The 18008-nt window shown below is 35.0% G+C and overlaps 1 protein-coding gene and 1 non-coding gene across 3 annotated transcripts in view; one reads left to right on the top strand and one right to left on the bottom strand.

The window, feature by feature from the left end:
• Positions 1–18008, top strand: part of METTL4 (methyltransferase 4, N6-adenosine) — a 44379-nt gene that overhangs the window by 7973 nt on the left and 18398 nt on the right. For both annotated transcript variants that reach the window (XM_010335525.3, XM_074383711.1), the window contains exons 4-7: positions 8232–8601; positions 10521–10590; positions 14968–15142; positions 17751–17857. In XM_010335525.3, coding sequence (XP_010333827.1) covers positions 8232–8601; positions 10521–10590; positions 14968–15142; positions 17751–17857 — 722 coding nt within the window. The remainder of the gene's footprint in view (positions 1–8231; positions 8602–10520; positions 10591–14967; positions 15143–17750; positions 17858–18008) is intronic.
• Positions 7757–7890, bottom strand: LOC120361752 (small nucleolar RNA U109). The gene has a single exon (XR_005577881.1). It is a non-coding gene; the product is annotated as a small nucleolar RNA U109 (small nucleolar RNA).

Genomic DNA, 18008 nt, shown 5'->3' with positions numbered 1-18008 from the left:
ATTTAACAAAGTAAACTTACACTATATTGGTAAAGTTTAGAGATTTTAGAGATTATAAAAGCCTATTGTCTATAGATAAAACAATATATTTAAGATAGTATCAGAAGAGAGCATGAGTAATGTGAAGGATATGTTTCTAGAACTTAGAGATAGATGAGATCTGAGAATTAAAGAAGTGAGAAGAAACAGAAGGAACACAAATATTTTAAACTTAATCTTTTTTTTCCCATGGAGCACCTTTGAAATGGCAAAATTCAGTCTGGAATTTGGCTTGGGGGATGGTAATTTCAGTTTCTGTCTTGTTGAATAATGTGATGGTAGGACACACTGGGTTTTTTCCCTTTCTTATTGTGGTAGAATGTACATAAAATTTTCCATTTTAACCATTTTTAGGTGTAAAATTCTGTGGCATTAAATGCATTTGCAATGTGCTACATCACTGCTATTCATCTCTAGTACTTTTTCATCGTCCCAAACTGGAACTCTACCATTATATAATAACTCTCCATTTTCACTGTCCCCCAGCCACTGGTATCCTTTATTCTGCTCACTGTCCCTGTGAATTTGCCCATAGTAGGTATTTCATGTAAGTGGAATGATACAATGTTTATCATTTTGTATCTGGCTAATTTCACTTAGCATAATGTCTTCAAGGTTCATCTATATTGTAGTATTTATCAGAATTTCCTTCCTTTTTAAGGCTGAATAGTATTTCATTGTTTATATAGACCACATTTTGTTTATTCGTTTATTTGCTCATGGTCATTTAGGCTGTTTTCAAATTTTGGCTATTATGAATAACGTTTCTGTAAACATTGGTGTACAAGTGTTTGTTTGAGTCACTGTTTTTTTCAGGTATATACCCAGAAGTAGAATTGTTGGATTATATATAGCTTTTATGTTTAACTTTTTTTTTTTTTTTTTGGAGACAGGGTATCACTCTGTTGTCCAGGCTGGAGTGCAGTGGTGCAGTCATGGCTCACTGCAGCTTTGAACTCTTGTCTCAAGTGATCCTCTTGCTTTAGCCTCTCGAGTAGCTGGGACTACAGGCATATACCACCATGCTCAGCTAATTTTTTATTTTTTGTAGAGATAAGGTCTTACTATGTTGCCCAGGCTAGTCTCGAACTCCTGGCACAAGTAGTCCTCCTGCCTTGGCCTCATGAAGTACTGGGAATACAAGCATGAGCCACTGTATGTAGCCTCCTGCCCCCCCTTTTTTTTGATCATAGCCATTCTGATGGATGTAAAGTGGTATCTTACTGTGGTTTTCATAAAGACATTGGATTTTAAATGTTTTGAAGACAACTGAATACACAAATGTTAAATCCCTCAATATGAGAAGTTTACTCTGTTAGTTTTGGAAATATACCTATTTTATGGAAATGCCACTTGGAAGGTTAACTACAGAAGTATCAGAAAAATCCAGGGTATTGATGTCTATAAAAAAGATTAATAAGATTTACTTTCATTTTAAAGTTTACATAAAGAATGGAATTTCTTGAATTCATGTATGTGTGTATGTGTGTGTCTGTGTGTGTGTATATATATATATATATATATATATATACACACACACAGACACACTGTTTTTTTTTTTTCAGTAGGGACAGATTTTCTTCATGTTGGTCAGGCTGATCTTGAACTCCTGACTTCAGGTAATCCACCTGCCTTGGTCTCTCAAAGTGCTAGGATTACAGGCATTAATGAATTCATGTATATTCTAATTGCTAAATACTTGTGAGTGTTAATCATAAATAGAAATTATGAAACATGCTACCAAATGGAATCAAACTCTTAAAATGTAGTAGGACAGAATATTTGTTGAATCAGATTTAGAGCCCTTTTAGTTTCTGTAGCAAATTTAAATGAAGATGATATATGGCCCTTTTATTGCTAATTAACAGTATCGAAAATTAGAATCGGGGCTGGGCGCTGTGGCTCATGCCTGTAATCCCAGCACTTTGGGAGGCCGAGGCGGGTGGATCACGAGGTCAAGAGATCGAAACCATTATGGTCAACATGGCGAAACCCCGTCTCTACTAAAAATACAAAAAATTAGCTGGGCATGGTGATGCGTGCCTGTAATCCCAGCTACTCAGGAGGCTGAGGCAGGAGAATTGCCTGAACCCGGGAGGCGGAGGTTGCGGTGAGCCGAAATTGCGCTATTGCACTGCAGCCTGGGTAACAAGAGCGAAACTCCATCTCACACACACACACACACACACACACACACACACACACACACAAATTAGAATCTTATTTGCTGTGATACAGTATTCAGGAATTAACTATTAGAAGGGTTGGCACAAAGACCGTTAATAACTAAAATGTACAGGTAACTTTAAGGAACATATATTAAGAAAAAACCTGTAGTGTAATTTGCCTTATTTTCTTCCCTGAATCTGTCTTATCTGTGTGCCCCTCCTTTCTTCCTATCTATTCATCTATACATTTCTCCGTTTACTCACTCATTAATTAAATTAATTGAATTTACTGACAAATATTCATTGAATGCCAGCTGTATCCCAGATACCATGTCAGCTCCATGACTTCAGTAGAAGTTGAGATAGATATAACCCTTATGATTTTGATTTTTCTTGAGGAACACAGGCAGTTGAATTAAACTACTAGGTCAGGCGTCCCCAAACTTTTTACACAGGGGGCCAGTTCACTGTCCCTCAGACCGTTGGAGGGCTGCCACATACTGTGCTCCTCTCACTGACCACCGATGAAAGAGGTGCCCCTTCCTGAAGTGCGGGGGGGGTTGGTGGGGGGGGCGGCGCGGATAAATGGCCTCAGGGGGCCGCATGTGACCTGCAGGCCGTAGTTTGGGGACGCCTGTAAACTAGGTAGTTTAAAAAGCACTATCATAGGAGAATTCTAGGACACTATAGTGGCATACAGGACAGATCTTCAACTCAGGCTTGAGGATGGAGTATCAAGGACAGTTCTATGCAGGCAGTAATTTTGTTTGAGCTAGCCATTACAGTAGGCCTTAAGCATATGAAGAGGTTGATGAAGAGTGTTCTAGGCTTAGAAATAATAGCATTTGCTAAGTTCAGAAGCAAGATGGAAAAGCGCCTATTGAAGGAACTGGAAAAGGTTCAGGATGACTGGACTGTGGAATGCAAATAAGAGAGTGGCTAGAGATGAAAATGTGGGAAGTAAAACTAAGTGGATGACGTAAGATTTTTATAAGCCCATCATATGACATTTAGATGTAATTTAAAGAGTAGTGGGAAGCTTTTTTTCTTTTTCTTTTTTTTTCTTCCACTCATGACACCTAATTTTTTTTTTTTTATAGAGGCAGGATCTTGCTCTCTCACCCAGGCTGGAATGCAGTAACACAGTCATAGCTGATGGCAACCTTAAACTCCTGGGCTTAAGTGATCTTCCTGTCTCAGCCTCCCAAGTAGCTGAAACTACAGGCATGCACCACCATGCCTGGCTAGTGGGAAGCTTTTGAAAGTGCATGGAATGATCAGATTAACTATTTAGCTTATTTAATATTAAACTTACTTGTTTTGGATTGATAATACATTTATATAATAAAGTTTAAAATGTGCACGAAATATACAGTGAAGTCTTCCTTTTATCTCTGTCCCTCAGTCACGTTTCCTCTCCCCAGCATATCTGTCCAGTGTTGTTGTACAGTATGTAAAGGACAGTGCATATACATTCTCCCCCCTTTTTTGTTTAGATGGTAGCATATTTCAAACACTTTTGCACCTTGTTTTCTTCCCTTAACTTAAACATACTTTCTTGTTTTATGTCTCACTGTGTTTCATAATTTTATTTACTTAATCTTTAACTGCTGGTGTTAGGTGTTTATGCACCTGCCACTTTCCACATGTATATGTGTATCTGCAGGATAAATTTCAAGAAGCTGAATTGCTGGGTCAGAGGATACTGCCAAATTGCTACTGTAAAGTTTTTATCAGCTTATTGACAACGAGAAATGTATAATTTACCTGTTTCCCCACATGTTTACCATCATGGTGTGTTATCAATGTTTATGTCTTTGCCAATCCAATAGGTTAAAAAAATAGCATTTCAGTATGGTTTTAATTTGCAATTTTCTTTTATGAGTGCAGTAGGTATTTTTACATATGTTCTAAAAACCATTTATATTTCTTTTGAGGGGAACTATTTGTTTCTTTCACATATTTAAAAAGTTGGATTGTTCTTTTCCTTAGTGATTTATACGAACTCTATTTATTTGTTTGTTTGTTTGGAGACTAAGTCTTGCTCTGTCACCCAGGCTGGAGTGCAGTAGTGTGATCATGGCTAACTGCAGCCTTGACCTCCCAAGCTCAAGTGATCTTCCTACTTCAGCCTCCTTAAGAGCTGGAACTAAAAGCATGCCACCATGCCTGGCTAATTTTTGAAATTTTTTGTAGAGATGAGGGTCTCCCTGTGTTTCTCAGGCTGGTCTTGAACTGCTGGGCTCCATTGATTCCTGCTTTGGCCTCCCAAAGTGCTAGGAGTACAGGCATGAGCCTCTGCGTCTGGCCAGAGCTCTTTATCTGCTAGGGAATTCGTTCTTTGTCTGTGATACAAACTGCAGATATATTTTCTTCAGTTTGTTATTTAAGTTTTAATTATGATGGATTGTTTGTTTTTACCACACAGACAATATTACATTTTATTTGGCTGAATTTATCAATTTTTTTCCCTTATGATTTCTGGATTTTGGAGTCATAATTGGAGAGCTATTCCTTCTGCAAGGTTTCAAAAGAATTTTTTTCTTTCTTCTGGAACATCTGTCATTTTATTTTACATGTATATCATTGATCTATTTAGAGTTCTGGATAAAGTATGAGGTATGAAACCAACTTTTTTTTTTTTTCTGGATGACTACCTGTTCATTTGTTCCACCATCATTTGAATTTTTCCTTGTTGGTGTGAGACGCTAACTATGTAAAATTCATGTATGTATTTGACTTTATTTCTGGACTTTAAGACTTATTTGTCTATCTTTGCTAGTGTCTTGAGGTTTGGAGGTTTGACTGTCCAGTGGTGCCAGTTCTGCCCACCCCCATGCTTTTCTCATCACTCCTCTTTTTAATGCATTTGTTTTCTTTCCCCATATGGATTTTAGCATCAATAATATCTAGTTAGAAAACCTATTGCCATGATATCAAATTAAATTTTTAAATTAAATTAGGGCACGTGTTGACATCTTTAAGATGTTGGCGATTCTGCCCTAAAAGATGAAGGTATTTTTCCATTTGTTCATGTTTTGTTGTGTTGTTGTGTAAAATTTTCTTTATAAAGGCCTTGTAGGTTTCTTTTTAAGTTGTAGTAATTTTTTTGTTATTGTATCTCTTTGATTTTCTAGATATATATCTCTTTTATTTTAGAGAAAGTCTCACTCTTGTCCCCTAGGCTGGAGTGCGATGGCATGATCTCAGCTCACTACAACCTCCGCCTCCTGGGTTCAAGCGATTTTCCTGCCTCAGCCTCCCAAGTAGCTGGGATTAGAGGTGCCTGCCACCAGGCATGGCTAATTTATATATATGCTTTAGTAGAGATGTGGTTTCACTATGTTGACCAGGCTGGTCTTGAACTCCTGACCTCAGGTGATACACCCGTCTCGGCCTCCCAAAGTGCTGGGATTACAGGTATGAGCTCAAATAGTAGTAATGTTACTTATACCTTTCCAAATATTATATTTCTGATTTCTTCTCTAATTTTATAAGGTAGAAATTACAATACAATATTAAATAATATTTGTGTGCATAATAAACATAAATAATATATGTGAGCACAGTTTCTTATCCTTGACAAGGGGGATAATTTGGTCTGATATATTTACTTCTTTGGCCATATATATAACTATATATGTAAATATGCAGGATGTTTACACACTGGAGAACTTAGCCCTCGTGTTGAAAGCTAGAAGTTTTCCTTTTTACTTTCCAATTTTCTGGAGCAATAGAAAAAGAATTGGGGTAATTTGTTCTTTCAGAGTTTGATAAAGTTTGATACAACCCCCCCTTTGTGATCATCTCAGTGTGTTGCATTTTGTGGGGGATACTTTTTTGGCAACTTTACTTTTTCCTCTTTTCTTTTTTATTTATCCATAGAAGAATTTAATGGTGAGACTTTCTCTGGGCACTGTAAATTCTGATGTACTGTGTTTTAATTGTCATGGGGGAAGGTTTTTAGTAACAAAATCAGATTTTTTAATAGAGAACAGGATTTTCAGGTTTTCTGTTTCTGTTGGTATCAGTTTTTGCAAGTTTTATTTTCCAAGAAATGTGTTCATTTCAGGCCGGACATGGTGGCTCATGCCTTAATTGCAGCACTTTGGGAGGCTGAGGCGGGCAGATCACTTGAGGTTAGGAATTGGAGACCAGTCTGGCTAACATGATGAAATCCCAGCTCTACTAAAAATACAAAAAAATTAGCAAGATGTGATGGTGGGTGCCTGTAACCCCAGCTTGCTTGGGAGACTGAGGCAGGAGAATTGTTGGAACCTGGGAAGTGTAGGTTGCAGTGAGCCGCCGAGATTGTGCCACGCTATTCCAGCCTATGCGACAGAGAGAGACTCCCTCTCCAAAAAAAAAAAAAAAAAAAAAAAGTGTTCATTTCATCCTAGTTGTCACATTTGTTGTCATGAAGTCATATTATCTTATGCTATCTTTTAATGTCTGTAGGATCTGTAGTGATAATAACTTTTTCATTCCTTTAATTGGTAATTTGGGTTTTCTTAATAGGTAAAATATACATATAATAAAATTTACTGTTTTAACCATTTTTAGATGTACAATTTAGTGGCACTAAGTACATTCAGAGTGTCATGCCATCGTTATGACATCCATCTTCAGAACGTGTTCATCATTCCAAACCGAAACCCTGCCCATTAGATAGTAACTCCCCACTCCCCTTTCCTCTGCTACCTGGTAACTAGTTTCTACTTTCTGTCTCTGAATTTGCTTATTCTAGGTACCTCATATAAGTGAAATCACATAATACTTGTCCTTTTGCATCTGGCTTACTTCAGCTTGTTCAAGGTTCATCCATGTAGCATATATTAGAATTTTCTTCCTTTTTTAAGGCTGAAAAATATTCCATTTTATGTAAATATCACATTTTGTTTATCCATTTGTTTATGGACATTTGGGTAGTTTCTACCTTTGGCTATGGTGAATAATGCTTCTCTGAAAATAGGTGTACAAATATCTATTCCAGTTCTTGCTTTTAATTCTTTTGGATATATACCCAGAAGTAGAATTGCTGGATTTTATTGTAATTCCATGATTAATTTTTGGAGGAACCACCATACTGCCTTCCACAGCAGTTCTGTCATTTTACATTCCTACCAGCAATACCCAAGGGCTCCAGTTTCTCCACATCCTTGCTAACACTTTCCTTTTTTCATAATAACTATCATAGTAGGTGTGGAGTATTATCTCATTGTGGTTTTGATTTGTATTTACCTAATGGTTGGTAATGTTGAGCATCTTTTTGTGGGCTTCTTGGCCATTTGCATATTTTCTTGAGAGAAATGTCTGTTCATATCCTTTGTTTATTTTACAATTGGGCTGTTCTTTTTTCTTGTTGAGTTTTAGAAGTTCTTTATATATTCTGTATATTAACCCCCTATCAGTTACATGCTTTACAAATATTCAAATAACTAGCTTTTAATTTATTAATTTTTCTTACTCTCACTGTTTTCCGTTTTATTGATTTCTGTGATTTAAACTTAATTCTCCTTATAGATTATTAATATTATTATTATTTTTTCTTATATAGGAGTAATCTAGTGTCACACAACCTCTACTGTAAGGTTGTCAGCCCTGAGACCTCCTTTTGTAATTTAGCATGTTTGGATGTATTTCTGCTCCCAAAGGAATGAAGAGCAGTTATTTCCTCCTGCAATCCCTATAGATTAGAAATTACATTTTCCTCTAGAAGCATTCAGATTATCAAATTTACCTGATATATGTGTGAGGATATATTTTCTTATATATATATTGTTTGGTTATTTTGTTGTCAGTGAATTTGTGAGGGTTGTTTCACTCTACAATTAGGAAACAGCAGTTCAAAAGCATGCTTGCACATTCTTATCTTTTCATTGTAGTGCAAAATTATGTTACTGTAAGCATTAATGATGTTGATTTCAATTTATAAATGCAAATATTCAAAGCACAGTAGAAATTTTATTTAGAAAATTCTTTTAATGTCAGTGTTCTTTAAATGTACTTAAAATTATCTTACAGATCAGGAAGCTGATTTTGGATGGATCTTTACAATTAATCCAAGAAGGTCTGAAAAGTGGTTTTCTTAATCCACTTTTTGAAAAACGGGACAAGTGTAGTAAGCCCATTATTTTACCACTTGACACCTGCAATTTGTCAGAATTATGTGAAATGGCAAAGCATTTGCCTTCTCTGAATGAAATGGAACATCAGACATTGCAATTGTTGGAAGAGGGTACATCCGTTACTGAACAAGATTTATTTTTGCGAGTTGTTGAAAACAACTCTAGCTTTACAAAAGTGATTACTTTAATGGGACAGAAATACCTGCTACCACCGAAAAGCAGTTTTCTTTTATCTGACATTTCTTGTATGCAACCACTTCTGAACTGTAAGTAATTATTGTGTTTATTAGGAAAATATAATTTTTTTGTGAGCTCAGAAGTTAAGAGCTAGTCTGAAATTTGAATATGGGTCACCATTTATGAGGATAGGGTAAACACCTTTCCTCATGTTATTTTTCTTTTAGATTCAATTATAAGAGGCTGACTTTTGCTTTTTTTTAAAATAAGTTTTTATTATGAATAAAGAGTCAAAAACTAGTTTCTAAGAGAACAAATATAGTTACTTCTCTGTACTTAGGAATTCAGTATACAGTTATGATTCATTATACAGTTGTGTTTAACCAAATCACTTTATTTAACTTTTTTTCATAGCAAAGTAGAAACACTTCAGTTATGAATATCAATTCCCAAATTATTCCTATCCTTGTATAGAGGATACATTTTAAGCTAATGTTCAAGCTCATTGTCTAAAATTTCTTGAAACTTTTTCCTGTACAAAGTTAAAAAATTTCAGTATTGAAGTCCACAGTCACACAGACCTGTATTTGGCTATAGATTCTGAAACTTATTTAACTATGAGTCTTTGGGGTACTCATTTCACAAAACTGAGCCCCAGTCTCCTAATTTATAAAATGGATATGATAATACCTGCTTCCTAGGGTCATTTTGAGGTGTATTGATAAAATTGAATTTAATTTGCTGTTTGTTGTTGTTTGGTCATTTTATAGCAAAATTTTAAGTTATTGAGCAACTACAACACAACTTACTAATGAAAAGCTTCTTTTAATTGCTATCAAGCTGTCTTACACATGAGTGGTTATCCATGTAGCAGTGCCATAAGTTCTTCAGAGTAAATGACAGGATAACAAATTAATGAGAAAACCATGCTATGCATGAACTTTTTTTCTCTTCTTTTTGATCTTTGTTACTCTAATAGCTTAAAAAGTGTTACCTCCTTATTTTAATTTGCATTCTTTGGATTACTTAGAAAACTGTACGCATTTATAAAAACATACCTGTGTTTATAAAAGGTGGGGAAGGAACAGCTCTTCCTTACAATAAAATTCCTATTAATAAATGAATGGAATGATGGATCTGGAGAATTTCCATTTGACAAACATCATAATAATTGGATGTCAAAGTAGTGGGTGAAAAGATGAGACAGGATATTTTCATGGTCTTAAAGTTTCTCCTCTCAAGATACTTGTTAATTACAAGGGAAAAACTGGAGAAACTCAGCAGACAACACTTTAACCAAAGACTTTTTGACATCCTTTACTTCTTGACATGTTGTACTTATAGGGCAGGGCGGCATTACTTTGGCGGTCCTCTTGCCAAAAATAAATACTCTAAATTTAATCATGAGACAATACTAGACCCAGATTGAGGGACATCCTATACAACAATTGGTAGTATTTAAAAGTTTCAAAATCGTAAAAGATAAAGACTAAGGAGCTTTTCGGGGTTGGAGGAGAGTTTGGAGGGATGGCAGCTAATTGCAATGTTTGATCCTGGCTTTGATCCTGGGTCAGAAAAAGTATATTAGTAAATAATTGGGGAAGTTTTATTATGGTCAGTACCTCAGTTATAAAGGCTGAAATTATTTTTAAAATAAAAAGTAAAAAAAAAAAAAAAGACCTAAATTTCTTAGGACTATATTAATATGGCTGCCAAGATGCATTGGAAATTTACAAATCATTAGTGTTCAGCTTACTGAGCTATAGTCATCTGCATGTAGTCTCTGCAAAAATTGCAGTAGGTGAAATTATGATATAATTCTAGAGGTAAGGGAAACATCTAATATTTAGTGATAAATTACTCTGTTTGACTAAGTGCTATATATAGATTCTTTTGGTGTGTTTCATTATATTTGTGTCTATAGTGAAATCACTTGAGTTTTGAAGAACATGTTTTTGAAGTTATCACATAGAGAAGGTATTTTCTAAAATTGTATCTTTGTTTTCAGATAGGAAAACATTTGATGTAATTGTGATAGATCCACCTTGGCAGAACAAATCAGTTAAAAGAAGTAATAGGTAAGTGGAAATGAATTAAGTATTAGAAATGCTTTATAAAAAACTGTAGTCCTTTGTACATTATAGTTTAATATAATATAATATTGACATTATGATATAGGTTATCTTGCTTTTAATGGTTTTAACAGTTAATTCTCTTGAACTGTAACTATGTAGAGGTGTAAGAATGTCAAAAGTAGTGCATTTATTAATCATCAGAAGCAGTTCAGGGCTGTTTCTGTTAACACCAAAGGACAACATATTTGCCTTCTTCCAGATCAGTAGCATTAAATTTTTTTTCCTCTTTTAATTCTAATGAATGTCTTCAGTTACATTTTCTCTTACTTTTCAATTTTCTAGACTGAAAAATTCCAATTTCTTTTACTTAAACTTTATATGAAATTTCTTCTCCACAGTGATCCTCACCTTTCTTATGCTTCTTGTTTATGAGCTATGGCAGTACGATTTGTTTCTTTTCTTCTTCTTTTTTTTTTTGAGATAGGGTCTCACTCTGTTGCCCAGGCTGGAATACAGTGGTGCAATCAAAGCTCACTGCAGCCTCAAACTCCTGGTTCAGATATGCCTCCTGCCTCAGCTTCCTGAGTTACTGGGACTACAAGTGCATGCCACTCTATTTGGCTATTTAAAAAACTTTTTTTGTAGAGACAGTGTCTTGCTGTGTTACCCAGGTTGGTCTTGAACTCCTAGTCTTAAGCGATCCTCCTGCCTCAGCCTCCCACAGTGCTTAGATTACATATGTGAGCCATCATGCCTGACCAGATTTGTTTCTTTTAAAGTTGCAAGAATCATAGAAAGAATTCATGTATCTGTATTTTGTGTGTGTAGATATCTATATCTGTGTATAATTTTTTTGTGAGTTACTTGAGAATGAATTAATTAAGAGAAAGGGTAAGTTACCCTTGAATATTTCAGTATTGATTTCCTAAAAACAAAGATAATTGTCTTACATAATGTAATTATCAAAATAGGTGATCAACATTGATATAATATTCTTATTGATTTGGCACTATTATGTACAGACATTATTCAGGTTACACTGATTATCCCAGAAATGTCCTTTGTAGCAAATAAAATTCTGGATTATACATGTTCAGTTGTCATATCTCTTTAGTTTCTTTTAACTCTCTTCCTTTGGTTGATTTTAATTTGTATCCTTACCACTGAGAAATTGTAACCGTGAATATAAAAGTTTTCAGTAAGTTTTGTTAGTTTAGCAAATTTTTGAACCTGAAGGTGGTTTTGGAAACTACCTAACACCTGCAGTTGGTTTTAGAAGTGAAGTGTCTTGAGGACTGGGCCTTCAAACTTTGCAGTTTGGCTAGCTCTGGGCAATATATTTTTATTAATAGTTCTCTTGGTTGTGCACCTGGAGTAGAATTACTGCACCATGTAATTCTATCTTTAAATTTTTGGGGAGCTATCAAACTATTTTCTACAGTGCCTGTACCATTTTATATTCCCACCAGCAATGAGGGGTCTAGTTTTTCCACATCCTTGCCATTTTCTTTCTGTTTTTTTTTTTTTTTTTTTTTTTTTTTTTTTTGTGTACTTTCCATTGCATCACATAAAGATGAATATTTTAGAATTTGCTCAGTGATTTCCCTGAAATTAGAGCTAGAAGAGACGATCTGAATGTTTCCTCCTTCTCCACACAAATCAACCCCATTAAATAAAATTAAGGCAATCAAGAAATCTGCAGTTATTGAAATCATGTAACTTCAAATTTTTGACCTGACATTCTTGGTAACTGTAGCAAAATTAGTTTTTTCATCACTTTGATTATGAGAAATACTAGTTGCTGGAAGAGCACTTACTTAGATGGCAGGAATCTTGGGTACTTGAGATCTGAAATCTTTTGCTCATTTATTTGTTTTTTTTTTTTTTTGAGATAGAGTTTTGCTCGTGTCTTCCAGGCTGGAGTGCAATGGTACGATTTTGGCTCACTGCAACCTCTGCCTCCTGGATTCAAGTAATTCACCTGTCTTAACTTTCCAAGTAGCTGGGATTACAGGTGCCTGCCACCACACCCAGCTAATTTTTTTTTTTTTTTTTTTTTTTTTTTTTTTTTTTTAACTAGAGATGGGTTTTCACCATGTTGGCCAGGCTAGTCTTGAACTTCTGATCTCAGGTGATCCACCTGCCTCAGCCTCTCAAAGTGTGATTACAGGCATGAGCCACTGTGGCAGGCACTATTTGTTTTAAGAAATACTTAACTGATTGTTCCTGACATACAGTTGTCACATGCTAGAGCTGAATTCCAATGTTTGTTCCATTTGGCCATTGGGAAGTCATTTACTTTTTTCAGAGCAGGCATAGTGGTAAAAGTCCCATTGGAATCAACTAAGGAATAAAATAAAGTAGAGAAAGTAGAAGGACTTGCATACAAGTCTTTAGCTTAGTTGTAGATGAAAGGAGACAGAAGTGAGGAAGTTTCTCTTCTGTATTCTCTGTTCCCTTCTTTCTCCTCTCCTCCCCTCCCTACCTTTTTCTTTCCTTTTCGTCTCTCTCTCTCCTTTTTTCATCTATCTTCTTTTCAAATGAGACAGGATAATCATATTTATAGGTTGATGGTAAAGAACTACTAGAGAAGTTGAAAATACAGAAGGAGGGGAATAATTGGTATTACAAGATACTAGTATATGGGAATAAGAGAATACAACCGGAGGAATAAGCTTTAATAGGTGAAATCATGCCATTTCCCTTAAGAGGAAATGTATGGACATAGATAAGTAAATGTATATAAAGGAGAGGGGTTAGGGTTGGGTAGTTGAAGGATCTTGGTGGCCTTTAGTTTTACTGATGTATGAGTTAATTTCATCTGCTAAGAGAGAGTTTGGGCAAGGGATCTGAAAAGTGGTGAGGGTTTGTGGTACTTGACCAAGGATAAGTAAAAGAATTGATGAGTAGTTTGAGATCCTAAGAATGGATTTAATAAACTTTTAGTGAGTCAGTTCTGCATTTTCTGTACCTGATTTTCCCTATACAAACAAGTTGAAGAAAATTGTGATATTGATTTAAGATTGGAGGTTTGTAGGAACTGGAGGTTGAAGGGTAAAGGGAGGATGGGAATTGAGAGTGCTAGTGAGAAGGCAGTGAAGCGATTGGTGGTCCACAGGGAAGAAGAGTAAGTGTGATCAGGAGTAAACTGATAGATAAAGTCAAAGAGTAGGTGAGGCATAAGATGTTATTACCAGAGATTGATGTTTATGGCTTCGGAGAGGGAGCAAGTGGGAGTGATGACAGGGTCCAGGTTACGGCATTGGAGTGGATTATGGAAATGGGACGAAGGCAGTCGTATTTGTTAGGTAAAAAAATGTTGAGAAATGTACATTATATGGATTGTGCTTTGAAATTGTTCAGAATAATGGCAAGTTTTATGTTGGTGAGGTAGAGGGATCTCAGAACTTAAGTCCTTATTGAATATATTGAGGATGAAATGAATACAATAAGGAACGTAGAGGCTAACATAGCTGGATAGCATACCTCTCAAGAAGAAAAGGTTCTTTTTTTTTTTTTTTTTTTTTTTTTTTTTTGCAAAGGTGGATGAATTATAGCCTAGAAGCAGCGGGGGAACCAGGAGAATAATTTCTCCCCTCACTCTGAATGTTGGAGAAAAGGCCATATTCATTTGATTGAATATTGTAGAGCAAGTAGTATTTTAGCAGGACAAACTAGACATTATACTCTATGGCCAGGAGGTACAAGATTATAGATTTTGTTTTACAAAATGAAAGCATGAGGGCTTCAGAGAACCCAGTGGAATTGACTGAGAAGGCAACAAGCAAGATGATAGATCGGGGGTTACAAATGCAGTGGGGTGGAGATGAGGATGGGTGAGATGATTGGTGACATAGGGAGTCAGCATTATGTGCAGGCTTTGAGGATTCTAGGGGTAGGAGAAGCTTCAGTGGAATAGATTGGCTTTAGCATTACTAATTTTGCAACACCGATTTTGTGCCAGGTAAGGCTTGTAGGGTTTGACTTGGGTTATTGAAAAACTCATTTCAAGACTCACTGTGACGGGGTTCCTCTGTAACACAGAGTATGGGATCTAAACAACAGTATTTGCTTAATTTTGAATTAGAGAAAAAGTATTGTAAATAGTAAAATTACTGAAATGTGATGTATTTAGAAGTGATCAAAAAAAAAAAAAGAAAAATACAGCCTGACAATTTTAAACTAGTAAAAAAAAAAGTGATTTTTGACTTGTGTGTAATAATGTGTCCACTAGGTGTCACTGCGGCTCTATATTTTGCTACACAAATAAATAACTATAAGAGCTTTGTATTTGTGGGGTTAGTGTTATGTGTGTCTTCTCCCTGCTTATTTTCCTTTTTTGCAGTGAATTTTGCTCATCCTTTTTTTGTTTATTTTTAGGTACAGTTATTTGTCACCTCTGCAAATAAAACAAATACCAATCCCTAAATTGGCTGCTCCAAACTGTCTTGTTGTTACTTGGGTGACCAATAGACAGAAGCATCTACGTTTTATAAAGGAAGAACTTTATCCCTCTTGGTCTGTGGAGATAGTTGCTGAATGGCACTGGGTGAAAGTAAGTTCAGAAGTTAGCTTATTTGTTAATACAGCTTGATAGAAGTCACATAAAGGTAGCATCTACTTTGTAATGCTCAACATGTCACTGCTCTGCTCCTTCAACATGGGCTAATTCTGACTTTTGCTTTGCTGCTTAACACTTTTATATTTTTATTCTCAAGGCTATTTGTTTGTATGTCTTTTTGTAATGGGGCTTCAAACTGCTGGCTTTGGGGAATCAGTAAGGATGATATCAGGATGAAATTTGTGAAAGCTCTGATGATATCTGTAGTTAAAAAGACAACAGACAAAACCTTTGGGGAATTATATATCACAAACACAGAAATAGTCTTAAACCTTCATCTTCTTTCCCTTTATATGCCCACAGTTTCAACCACCCTTTGTGATTTCTTTTTCTTAATTTATAGGGGATGAGGGCGAGGAATAGCAAAGTAACCCATTGTAGAGGGGGTGGGAAGATGCCAGAACCAAGAACCTTTTATGCTCTAAATCTTAACTTAGGTCCTCAGTGCCTTTTGTGCTACTCTCCATATTTATGAAAGAAATGATTTGAACTCTAGAATTGGTTCGAATCATTAAAGAATGATCTTTAATGTCTCTGCAGGGTATAAGATTGCCAAAAAATACAGAAGAATAAGGCATCAGTTTAGAGTTCATCGGGCTTCCTTTTAAAGATGCATTGGCTATTTAGATGATTTCTGTAAAAACCTTCCTAAATTTTGAAAAGATAAGCCAAGCTATTATTTCAGTGTTTAATGTTTATATCACAAGCATATTCATTTTTGACACAGTAGTGTTATACTTTTTATGGCTTTGTGTATACCTTTTCATCTACTGGAATATCTTCTAAAAGCTGTGTGTAGTAGTTCCTCCTTATCTGTAGAGGATACATTCCAGGACTCCTAATGGATGCCTGAAACCATGGATCAACCCCATATACAATTTTTTTTCTATACATACATACCTATGAGAAAGTTTAATTTATAAATTACAAAGAGATAAACAATAATTAATAAAATAAAATATAGCAATATATTGTAAATGTTATATGAATGTGGTCTCTCTCTCAAAATATCTTACTGTACTGTACTTACCTATCTCCAAACTGCGGTTGACCATGAGTACCTAAAACCATGGAAAGTGAAACTGTGGATAAGCAGGGACAACTGTATATTGATTATTTATACCCATGTTATGGGACTTGACAAAGATTTACAGTTGTACCTTTGTTTTCATGCTGTAGTTTGGTCTTAGTGTTGGTTGATTTGGTGTAGGACCATGATAGGAGTATAATACCCCATTCCATCTTACCTATTATAATAGTTCTTTTATAATCAGAAACTGGGGCCAAAGTCAGGAGGATGTTACCTTTTGAAATCAAACCCCGTGAAATGTTAATACATGAAAACTAAGATTATTGATCTGTAGTAGAGTAGTAATCAGTTCTAAGATATGGCATGATAAGACCAGTATTTAAATCATAAATATCACACATTAGGTTAAATGAAGCATTTATTAGGTAATTTTACATACTGTTATGATAGGAGGAGTAACGTGCATTGACCATGAAGGCTACCCAATGTGCCAGTGTTTATACTGCACTTTTTGTAGGAGATGCTGTCTGATTGGCACTAGAGGAGATAAAAGACTTTCTGATTACTGATTTGGTTGTTTTGGTACATTGATATAGGATAAAGAGTTTTACAGATAGACAGTGATAATATGTATTCCCATGGTAAATTAATGAATTGATATTTTAAATTATGTTTTGAGTTTGATTAGCTTAAATGAATCTTTGAGAGTATGATCATTCCAGGGTGAAATGATGAAATTAAATTTCTGAATTTATAATGCCAAGGGCCAGTCTCTGGACTAGATATTGTCTATCAACCACCCAGTTTCTATCCTTATTAATTTTGGCTTTGACAATGTTTAATGATACTATTTCCTATAACTAAAGGGAAATACATTATTATGATCTACTTAGTCATATTGCTAATTGATTTATTAGTTCATTCTTTAGTAATTCATTTATTAGTTCATTTGCATGATTAATAAATAAATTACTGATGACATGCTTTCCAGGAATCAATTTTAGTTAAGAGTAGGGATTGTTTTATGTGCAAGATGACAGGGAAGTTGTATTTGGAATAGTTATGTGATTTTTAAAAACAATCTGTTATAGAAGCACTGTCTAATAGGATAGCCACTACCACATGTGAAACTTTAGTACTTGAATTGTGGTTAGTCCAAATTGAAATGTATTGTTAAGTATAAAATACACTTCGGATTTTAGGCATAGTACAAAAGAAAGAATGTAACGTATCTCAATAACTTTTTTAATTGATTACATATTGAAATGATAGTATTTCAGGTGTGTTAGATTGAATTAAATACATAATTAAAATTGATTTCATTGCATTTTGTTTTTATTTCTTTTGGTGTTTCTATTAGAAAATTAAAAATGATATATGTGGCTCACATAATATTTTTACTGAACAGCACTAGCCTGGAGGTTTAATTTCTTTTGCGTGTGTGTGTGTGTTTGTGGAAGCTCTATAGTGTTGGGAAAAAATAAACCTCTTTCGTTGGCTTTTTTCTATCAGATAACCAGTTCAGGAGAGTTTGTGTTCCCATTAGATTCTCCACACAAAAAGCCTTATGAAGGTCTCATACTGGGGAGAGTTCAAGAAAAAACTGTTCTACCATTGAGGTAGGAAAGACAATTTTTCAAAATTGTATACTTGTATTAATTTTTAGGCTTTTGAAAATAATTAGCTTAGTAATCATTGTTTTTTAAAAAGTTTTATGTTTTTGAAAATCTGAAAATGGCCCAGTGCAGAAAGGAATGAATGGTATGGCAC

This window comes from Saimiri boliviensis, chromosome 13 (assembly GCF_048565385.1).
Source record: "Saimiri boliviensis isolate mSaiBol1 chromosome 13, mSaiBol1.pri, whole genome shotgun sequence".
Taxonomy (NCBI): Eukaryota; Metazoa; Chordata; class Mammalia; order Primates; family Cebidae; genus Saimiri; species Saimiri boliviensis.
The sequence above is the reverse complement of the archived record's forward strand: the minus strand, read 5'-3'. Positions and strand labels throughout refer to the sequence as shown.